This window comes from Vanellus vanellus (assembly GCF_965231255.1).
Source record: "Vanellus vanellus genome assembly, chromosome: 9".
Lineage (NCBI taxonomy): Eukaryota > Metazoa > Chordata > Aves > Charadriiformes > Charadriidae > Vanellus > Vanellus vanellus.
The window spans coordinates 20,527,478-20,538,020 of record NC_138914.1 but is presented as its reverse complement, the minus strand read 5'-3'; the positions used below and the strand labels follow the sequence as shown (position 1 = coordinate 20,538,020).

Here is a 10,543-nt window from a genome sequence, read left to right as displayed (position 1 = left end):
TTCTGAAGAATAAAAACATTTTCTAAGAAATAATTTTTGAAGAGGCATTTACAGCTCCAAAAGAGAAACAGTGGTATGTTTCAGTGTAGGTGGTGTTTCACCAATAAGTCAACATTGCCAGGTTTAGGGGACGCCTGAAGGTCCAGTTAACCCTTCCATCCAATGGTCCATCCATTCTTACCTCGAGCACTGGAAGGGGCAGAGTTAATCATCTGGGACGGTGCCGAGTGAGTCGAGCTCAGGCTTGAGGTGGAAGGGCTAGCCTGGGACGAGGATGAAACAGAGACATTGGTGACTGCGCCTTGGTACCTGGAGTTAGGGTAAACAAGCTGCAGGAGGCAGGGAAGTCAAGAGAGAACTGAGCGGATCAGGGCATTAGATATTTACCTGTCTCAGATCACCCAGTGCAGCTTCTGTCTAGGAAACAGCTTCAGTGCACGCCACTTAATCTGCACTCAGGTCTGCGGGACTCATTTCACCCTCCCACAAACCAAGAGCAATACTAACTGTATATGCTGAACAGATTTTGCTTCTGAAAGCAATAGTATAGTATGGTCTTGGACCATGGTATCAACTTTCACTGTACAAATACCGAAGATTTCTTCCCAAAGTAAACCTGGCTGAATTACTCTGTCATCTTTCTTGACCAATGTTAGATTCCAAACTATTCAGTTCTTTGAGAAAAATATCACAGGATAGATCCCAGCGTGTGTATAGATAAAGCATACTCCTCATAACCCTCCAGAGCACGTTCAGTGCTGTTTCTAACATCCGCTCCTGGCTGTGCTGGAGCTGTACCTGCATGTGGTACATATCCTCAGCAGTCTCCCCCACAGAACTGTCTGTTAGGATAACCAGGTTTCCTGTTTCACTGGAGGTGTGGGACGACAGAGAGGAGGATGAGTGTCGGACTGAACCAAGCAAGTTCAGTGGGCTGGAATAAAAACAGAGACAGAACAAGGGCATCGTTATTTTTGAACTAGTGTTTTAATTTGGGAAGCTTGATTTTTTCCAAGTATTAAGTACCTGCAGTTACCTACTGTTTTAGGTCACCTCTAGATGTCAAACACTTTTGAAAAATCAAGCTGAATAAGCCTAAACAAATCCGCAAACGTGAGTAAATGTGAAAGAAGTGACAATAAGGTTACGTGTAAGACAGCATAATATGTAGGATGTTGAATATCAGAATCCAAAGCCAGGTTAACATCATGTCATGATGCTGGGTGCATATTTGTTTTGTTTCTAACAGAACATTCTGAAACCACTCTCATTTTTAATGCTGAAGTACGATGAGTGGGAGCAGCTTAAAAAAAAACATTTCAAAGGGAGCCAAGCACAAGACACACAGGTCAAAATACAGTCTTCCTTATTGCGTCTGCTGGGCCTCTGCATTACACTTGAAGGCAAATTTGTAGCTGAGATTAAATTAATACAGCCCAGCTGGTGTGCAGGCTGCATCCTGATCTCATTCATGACATTAATTTTTTCTCTGTCACACAATCACATACACAAATACATATTTTGTACACTATAGAATCTCCCTAGTTTGCCCTAAGAATTTAAAAAGGCTTTACAAAGTGAGGAATTTTGAGGAAAAAAAATCTATCACCCAGACACCAACTGTCAACTGCCAAGCCACTATAGTAGTATAAGACCTACTAAATAGCAAAAGGAATTTCACCATCCTGGATTCACGTATTCAAACCCAAATTTCCACAGCTTTTCACACCAGGCTTTAAAAGCAGCTAAGCTATGTGGACCCACCAAGAGAAATAAACATGGAAGAACAATTAAAATTTCATAACTTTAGTGACATTCCTGTCACTGCTTTTCATACTGGCATGGACATGTACGTTTTCAAATAAGCAATTTTGGCTGGATAAAGAAACACTGTTTTGCCCTGAAAATCCCAATTTTTAGCCTCAGTTATTATCTCAGTTTTTATAGGTGTGTATTCAGTTTGAATGAGCATTCACATTTTCAGATGTTTCTGTGAAGGCTGAGCCATTTTTTGGTATTCTGATCAAAACATCTTGGTAGCTTTTATTATATTTGGGTTCTGATTCGATCAGAATTATAAAAAACAATGATGTGAACATTTTCTGATCCTTAAAAATGGGTACATACTGAGTTGCGTTCTAAAACAAGCAATACCATTTTCGTTTAACGACCCATTTATTTGCTGTTTGTGTAACACAAGTAGGAGAAGTTGGAACCTCCAAAGTCAGATTGAATCTGGAGATCTGAGTGGCAGATGTGTATTTCTGACTCTACAGTAAGTAAAGTGATGGAGTAACCCATGGAGGTGTTTAGCATTTGCTGCAAATAGGATTTCTCAACTTTTTGATTCCAGTCCTCAAGCAAACTTAAATAATTAGCACCGAACGAAGACAAAAGGCACTTCTGGCAAAAGTCATCTTGCTCCTCCTGCAGTACTGTTAACCACTTCTTAGATCCTTGAATTGTAATGCAACAGTGTGCAGAGATCCTAGATATTTCGGGAGAAAAAAAACAGGGTACCTGTGTCGATGAACAAGCTTTATGCTCTCTGGGCTCATAGGTCCATGTGAAACCAGAACATTGCTGCGTGGTGTACTAGTGCCGGAACAGGCTGGACTCAGCTTATCCAGACCAGGTAGCTCCTGCAAAGGAAACATACTTCAGCTAAGCTGGTCATGGAAATTTTTTCTTCAGGTTTTCTTCTCAGGAAAATCCTGATCTGTTTCCATGTTCTCTACAGTTATCCTCAGTTACCCTGTGTTTCCACAGGATAAAGAGCTTCAGTGCTTTACAACCCTTTTTTCTGTTTATTTTCAATGACACTTTCTAGCCGCTATTTCCGGAATTTGGGAAGAAAATAGAGGGATAGTGCAGCGCAAATTACAGCCACCTACATTTTTCAAAAAAGAAATGTAGACTCAAAAATACAGATCTTGTCCTAGCTCTCAAGAAAGGTACTGAACTCAAACTGGCAACTGCGACCTGTGCAGACATCTGCTTTGAAAGAGAAAGGCCATGTTTTAAAATTCTGGTGCTGTTATTTCTGGCCATCCTTGCAGATCGTTCACTCCTAAGAATGGAGGCAAAAGCCTTCAATTTAGAAGCTACCTTAGAAAATACATACTCCCGTTGGAAAGTAAAGTGCTAACACACGTATTTCAAATAATTCTTTTACGTTATAGAAAGGTATCCTTTAGTTTGGTTGTTATCATGTTCAAGATAGTGTCTGGGTATCCATGCAGATTCCACTATGCCAGGAAGAGGAGAATGCACTGCAAATTTCTGAGACCCACCTGGCAAAGACCTCACAAGTATAGTTGTCACAGAATACTAATGTACAGCAGAGCACACACAGAAGGAGAGGTATCATTACCAGAGGATGATATTTGTACTTCTGGTATGTAACAAGTGGTGTGAACGGTGCTCCGGAGACAGTTCTGTTGACTATATAGAAACTATAGACCCATAATAGTGCACGTACTGACCACCAGAGTTGGATGCCTACAGCAACCAACAGGAATTTCTGTTGCTGTCTATATAAAAACACTTCTGGAGGGCCTCATCCATGTCATGCTACACCAAATTATGGCAGTTCTTTCAAAGAGCTCAACATCTAACACTTTCTGTTAATCTTTCTTCCTCTGTTTTATATAACTTTCTGCTATGCAAGACAGTAACTGAAAATTAAGCTTTACAATTGTTTTGTGATACAACAACATACAAATATTAAAAATTCTAGTTTAAATTAAAGGCTAAGTTAACAGAGTTATTAGGACTTCCTTCTTGCACAAAAATCAATAATTCTGTTGATAATTTGGCAATACAGTTGGTTCAGTCAGTGCTTTTGTGACCCTTACTGCAACTGATAGACGTTTAATCATAACTCTGAATTATTCAAATGGGAGAAATGCCTAATCAGCTTACATGGTACAGACTGGATCGCATCATCTGGAACTGGTCTATCAGTTTCTTATGCAGGGGACGCATTTCTGGGTGCACAAATTTCTCATGGACTGCCAGACCCACTCCTAAGACATGTACCTGTTAAATAGAAAACATAACATCACAAACCCAAATAAATTGTGTCTAAGAGACAGAACAGAAGCCTGTCCCACAGTTCTGTCAATGTGCAAGACAGTACTGTCAAATATGCCACTGTTCATTTACAAGACTGCTGATAATGAAGCAAGCCGAGGAGACCTGGCAAGTTCACATTACTTCAACAAGTACTTTTAAGTGTGAGACAAGTGCATTTATGTCATGTTGGATTACTTTTGTTAAGAGATAGCTGTAAAAAATAACCAGATTGATTCTCTCTCCAGAGTCAACAGCATTACGTCCTCACACAGATAATTCATTGTGACAAAGAAAATTCCTTCCACCCAGTGTCAGAGAAGGGGTCAAAGGTGCCAACAGAGATTTCTAAAAGGAGTTGCTGATAATTGAGCTGAGCAGTGGCAGTGTGGCATGCATAGTCACTCTTTCTGTTGCTCATTATTTATTTTTAAAGGTCACATTTTCAAAGGTCAAACATAAATATTAGTGATTGAATGAGATTATATAAGCTCTCGGATGAAAGAAAATAGTAATGATAGCAGGCTTAAGATGTATATAATTCCCTACATGATCCAAAGTCTGTACAAACAATAGCTAATTAATCTTCAAACATCCTCTTGAGGACTGAAGGGAGATAAGCATTATCTTTATTTTACAGATGGGCAATCTGAAATGCAGTTAAGTGATTTGTTGAAGAAACAGGCCTAGTAGCTCTGTTGAGACTTGGACACATTGTTTAATGGAGTTGTCCTGGTTTGAGGGTATATCTTGCCAAACTTTCAGTTAAGAGGGATGCGATTTTCTGATTTCAGTCCCATCAAAGCATCCAGCTAGCTTTATCTACCAATATGTTTCATGGAGACACTAAGGAAAAATAAAACTGCAGATAATATAAATAGGCTTTAAGTTTTCCTGTGTAGCTCCCCTGGTTTAATCTCAAGCTTGACCTGTCCTGTCCTGGCTCTGGTTGTGTTTGAAATTTACTGGGAAGACATAATTCAAAATGCCAAAAATAAATGGCAGGCTCGAAATGTGGCAAGATGTCTATTGGATAATAAATAGGGACAACAAAATTAATGTACTTATAGCTGAGCTTCACCTCACATCCCATAAGGTGAATAGCTCGTTCATAAACTCCTTGGCCATCTCCCCCCTCTTTTTTGTTAATGTACTTTAGAACTCCCGTACCACAATTCTTTGCTTCTGAATGAATCAGTTGGATCTGGTATGTTTGACTGACTGCTGATGAATTCAGACACTGTAGCCATGTTCTTTTGCATCTGAAAAACAGTACCTGTTCCTGCATGAGGTCCTTGAGCTGTGTGATCTTCTCTGCGTCTCCAGGGTGCTTTGTGATATAATCTTTATCAAAAAAGGCCTGTAAAAAATAAAAAAAGCCTTTTGCTTACTGGAAGCTGTTTCATCATAACTTGGTGTCAAAGGATGAAAGGTCCAAAAATCTTAGGAAAACTAAATATGTTCAGTTAACAGCAGCAGCTCTATTTTACTGCTTTTAGCACTTTGGGATCCAGGTAAATGTACAGTATGGTTTTAGCAACCTTGATGATTCCGTTGAATCATGACTGTGATCAAGTTTTGCCATGTGACAGTGGTGAGCAACACCACTATGCCTTATATCATCCAGTTATTTGAATTTTATATAGCTTTCTTCACATAACTGCCTAAAGTTAAAGGAATTATGTGAGTAAAGCGGTAACTAACGTAAAGCATAAAGAACATTCTCTTCACGGCTCTGTAGAGAAGACTTGTCCCACACCCCTGGACCGCTGCTGCCATTCTTCAGTATGACCCCAGACTTACCTTTTGCAATGCAGAGTTTAAGTAACACTTGCCAAAGGTTATGCCAGATAACATACTGCATATACGATCATTTTAGGGTTACAGTGAGTCTGAAATTAGGCTAGCAAACATAATGGTCAAGTACCACGAATTAGATGCTTTTCCCAATTACAGGCCCAATCGGTCTCAATTTACTATGAGTCCCACTGCCTTTATTGCAACATGAATTTATAATGTAAGCAGTATAAAAAAAATTTGCTTCACTCTTTTACCTGCCAAGTCAGGATTTCCAGGTAAGCCAAGTTTCATTCTTGAGAAGCCCCATTGTGAACCGTACCTACTTCAATGCAATGTCCCTGCTCCACCTTTGGATGCTCCTGTTCATGTACGGCTATGCAAGCACTGATGCAGAATAACCAAGTAGGGGTTTTAACCTCATATTTAGATAACGTGCATGAAAATGTTTTATCTTATTAAGTCATACCCTCTTTGAAACAGAAATGGAAATGAAATTGAAAAAAGATGATACTAAATTCAGATGCAGAGTCTGGCTTACCTCCTGGTATCGTGCAATTCCCCCATTAACAGCTGCATCAATCACTCCATTCAGACACATGCTGAGAAGATTAATGTTACCATGCATTTGTTTATGCTGGTACTGGCTTATCAGTGTTCTCAGCTCCTGGTTTTTGTTCTCAACCACTTGAATGGCATTTTCCAAAGGACTGACTTCAACCTCAAAGGCAATAAAATATACTTTAATTCCGTGGACACTTCACTGAGATTTATTGTCTTCCTTGTAATGAAATGATACTTTAGGATTGTTCAGTGATCTCTCTTAGTTTTTACCGCTTTGTGGAAAATTAGCTACATTAACAAACTTTACTGTTGGCAGTGCTATATATTTCAGGTCACTGAGTTGTGATAACTTCTTTCTGTATACTGAAGACATGGCAACAATGCAATTATTCCATCTTTTTGGCACTGTCTCCATTACACTGTCACGTTCCCTCACATAATTCCCCGGGTTACATTCAGCAATTATTTAGATTAAGTGGTGGAAAAAGGACTTAATTATTGGTAAACGTCATCATTTTAAATTGCAAGATTTCAGCCATAGGAGTTTTAGGTTACCTATTGCATGTCCTCACTAACTCATCATTTTAAACCCCAGTTACAGGAACTATGAATGTTACCAGTTCTCTTCTCTCCACTTCAAACCAACGAGAGATCCCAGGCAAACTGTGAGTCAGGGTCAGAGTGGTACGTTCAATCCACAAGCTCTGCAAAGAGTAATTGAGGATGTGAGGTACACAGTGAATCACAACCACATCATCCGTACTGCTGTACTCTTACTACAGGTGCTAAAGGGGTAAGGTTCAGAAGAGGATATATTAACCTCCTGAGCATTACCTTATTTTGCACAATGTAATGCTGAAAGTTACTCGAACAACAAAGCCAGAATTTGGTATGCTCTAAAGCAACACACATCCAACATTTTTATTAAATTTTAACGGCTGACCGATTCTGTCGTGGGAACCGAGAAGACATTGTGGACATATATGGCAGTAGAGAAAAAAATTCCAGCCAAACAAAAAACCCCATCCTTGCTTCAAAATGCATTTCTCCTGGTACTAAAATAACTCACCTCTAAACTGGACAATGCTTTAATCATGTCAGGTGTGTAACCATTGGACCCAACAGCTACTTGTTACTTGAGTTACTATAATCAAAGCAAGGTTACTTGATAAACACTGCTTATTCGCTACTTCTACCTTAAATTCATTCTCCTTGTCCTTTGGGCCCTTGTGGAAAGGCCTGTCATAGCGGAATTTCCGGATGTTGTTGACTCGGTAAAAGCTCTTTATGCGATCAGGGACACGGTCCATTTGCAGCACATCTATATTATCTGGGATGGGAGTCACTGCATAGATCTGTAAATCTGTAAATTATGTAGTCAAAGAAAGCCAAAGGACATCAAACAGGGCAGCTACCTCTACTGTGGAAAGAAAAGGGATGGTGAATTCAGAAAGTCACGCTCCTCTGTTTTCCAACACTCTTCTTTTGCAAGTGAAACAACAGAACTAGACTGGCACTACTAGGGCAGTCTACAGAGTTACAGTACCTCACAGCCAGATTAACCAAAGAGGAAGATACTTGAGCCTGCAGACAGTATGTAGCAAGACATGCAAAATATCTACGGCAGGCAAAATATCCAGTTCCTATTAGTTTTACTTACATCTAGGTGCCTCACTTGTGCAGGCACTTCAGTAGATCTTGATGTGTTTAGGTAGCTAAATATCTAATGTTTACCTTCGATAAATTTCACCTTAGATACTTCAGCTTTCTCTGCAAACCAAAGTTGTCCTAATTTCAGCAATTTACAGTCCGATTTAAACAAACTGGTTTAACCTCAGTGTTACAGACAAGATCTCTGCAAGCATAAACAAACAAAAATACAAACAACCCCTCTGTCTATGAAAGTATCAGTGTTATATAGCAAAGAGGAGTGAAAAGCACGTGTTATGAAAGACAAATGGAATTTTGGGAGATTTAACTTGCTGACAATGTCCTTATGGTTAAAGTTCTCCACAGAATCCTTGCTGTTGTCACACAAGCCAAATAGCAGTGTTCTCGTGACTAAAATCTCTAGAAGTCTCTGCAGACCCATTAAATGTTACGTAGTTCAGTCCTTAAATGTATACAGCATTGTATTGGTTGCATCAAATCACAGTACAGATTACCAATGAGAAGAAAGAGATGCAAAGCCTTGGGTATAAAAGAATTCAGTAGTTTAAAAGAAAGGCAGACTTCAAAAAAATAGTAACACTGATGCGAAAAATAAAGACAATGGAAAATAACACTTTGGAATTCATGTCTGTTCCCAACAAAATATTCTCCCAGAGAAAGTATTGGGAATACTTTTAATGACACAAAACATGCATTATGGCAATGCTGTTGGTAAAGGTTAAAACATGGATGTGACCAAGTACAGCTATTTCCCTTACACATTGAAAATGACCTGCATTACTCCCTGAATAAAAAGCGACAGTTCTCTGACAGTACCTAACGCAATGAACCAGTTAATGTCTACCGTAGATGGGTGTATGGTTTTGTCTGTATCCAGCACTACCTAAGACACTTGGGAACTGAGGTATCCAAGTTGATGACCTTTTCAATACCTTCCTCCTCTGTGCTCTACCACAGTTCTTCTAATCGTAGCTTGCCCTTTCACTGAAGGATACACTGCGCGTCACACTGCAATATCGAGTCATCCGGGTGGTTGGGATGCTGCATTGCAATGGCTTGTGGAAACTCACTCAGCATCCTCTGCTGGAAGGCTTCCAGCCTCTCATAGTCATGGCCCCGACATACATATTCTTTGTTCTGCAAGGACAAGTGTAAATTAATCTCCTTGAAAGTAAGTTAAATTCTATCGGCTTTTATCTCACTTTAAATTTTACTGCTTCAAAACAAAGATAAATGACAATGTCAATATGCTAATGTGAGAGTAAACTAGGCATTTCACACAGCTGATACATTTTATTCCTTCCTTTTTCTGTACAACGTATTTCATCAAGAAGTGATGAATAAGTGGACTATTCCACTGATCTCTCAACAGAAAGATGCCTCTGACCCATACACACATAACATTCAGTCCTGTTGTCTTTTCTTATTTGCTCTTCAGACAACTGAAAAGGGACTATTTTTTAATTGGACTGTACTGAAACAGATCAACCAAAACTTAAGACTAAGTCACCAGTTTGACTCTTCTACACTGGGAGAGCTCCTGTCATATACAGTTTACACCAGATGGATAAAAGTCTTGAGGATTTCATAGAACAGAGGGAGATATATGTTTATCAATTTATCAGTTATCCTTAGAGAGAAGTTATAACACACTGTTCACAAAAATCACTGTTTCATCATTGCTGTATCGTTGTAGCCATACAGTCCTCTGATCACACTGAGCAATACATTCTCAGGAACTCCCATCTATAGTGGAGTAATATGGAAAAGCCTTACCAAGAATGCTCAGTGGCCACTTAGCAAATTCCCCTTCAGCCCTAAAAGCACTTCCCTCTTGACGAACAAAATTTTGTTTCTGCCAGTAATGGAAAGCTTGCATTTAGACATGCCTCTTGAGGCATTAAATCACTTGTGCAGAGTTCTTGCTTGCTTTTTGAGCCATCTCAAACTTGGAACAGCAAGATGCAGGATTTCTGAAGTCCTCAGTGTCATAAAGATTGTATTCCAGTGTCTTAACTGTATCACCGCAAAACACCATTTTGACTGGTGTTAATGTCTGCTGATGTGAGAGCAATCAAAGCAGGCAAATTCTCTAATTCTGGTAGTTTTAACTGTCTTATGCATAACAATAACTAGAAGTAGAGGGAGATGTTTCACCTTCATAAAACAAAGAAAGAATCCCAGTAAACAACAACGGTTTCCCCCATTCTATTTCTTGCACTTAGAAGCTGCAGTATATGCAATAATGTTTTGCTAATTGCTCTGGAAAAGGGTTCTGGCGGAGTAGTTCTTGATTTTGGAGCAAAATCAAAGAGAATGCAGCAAAATCTGATCATAAAACGTGGCAAAGAAGTGCAGTTATCTTTGGCTTTGCGTTTCAACTTTATGGAACAGATCTCATGTCCCAGCTGTGACATCTGTCACTTTGTATGCATCA

General features: G+C 39.4%; 1 protein-coding gene across 1 annotated transcript in view; it reads right to left on the bottom strand.

Moving 5' to 3' along the window:
* DOCK3 (dedicator of cytokinesis 3) overlaps window positions 1-10,543 on the bottom strand; it is a gene marked incomplete at both ends in the record, with an annotated part of 218,058 nt that overhangs the window by 11,613 nt on the left and 195,902 nt on the right. The window contains 9 exon segments of the mRNA XM_082487547.1: window positions 182-263; window positions 799-934; window positions 2,521-2,642; window positions 3,925-4,041; window positions 5,351-5,434; window positions 6,413-6,592; window positions 7,053-7,139; window positions 7,632-7,798; window positions 9,102-9,243. Coding sequence (XP_082343673.1) covers window positions 182-263; window positions 799-934; window positions 2,521-2,642; window positions 3,925-4,041; window positions 5,351-5,434; window positions 6,413-6,592; window positions 7,053-7,139; window positions 7,632-7,798; window positions 9,102-9,243 — 1,117 coding nt within the window.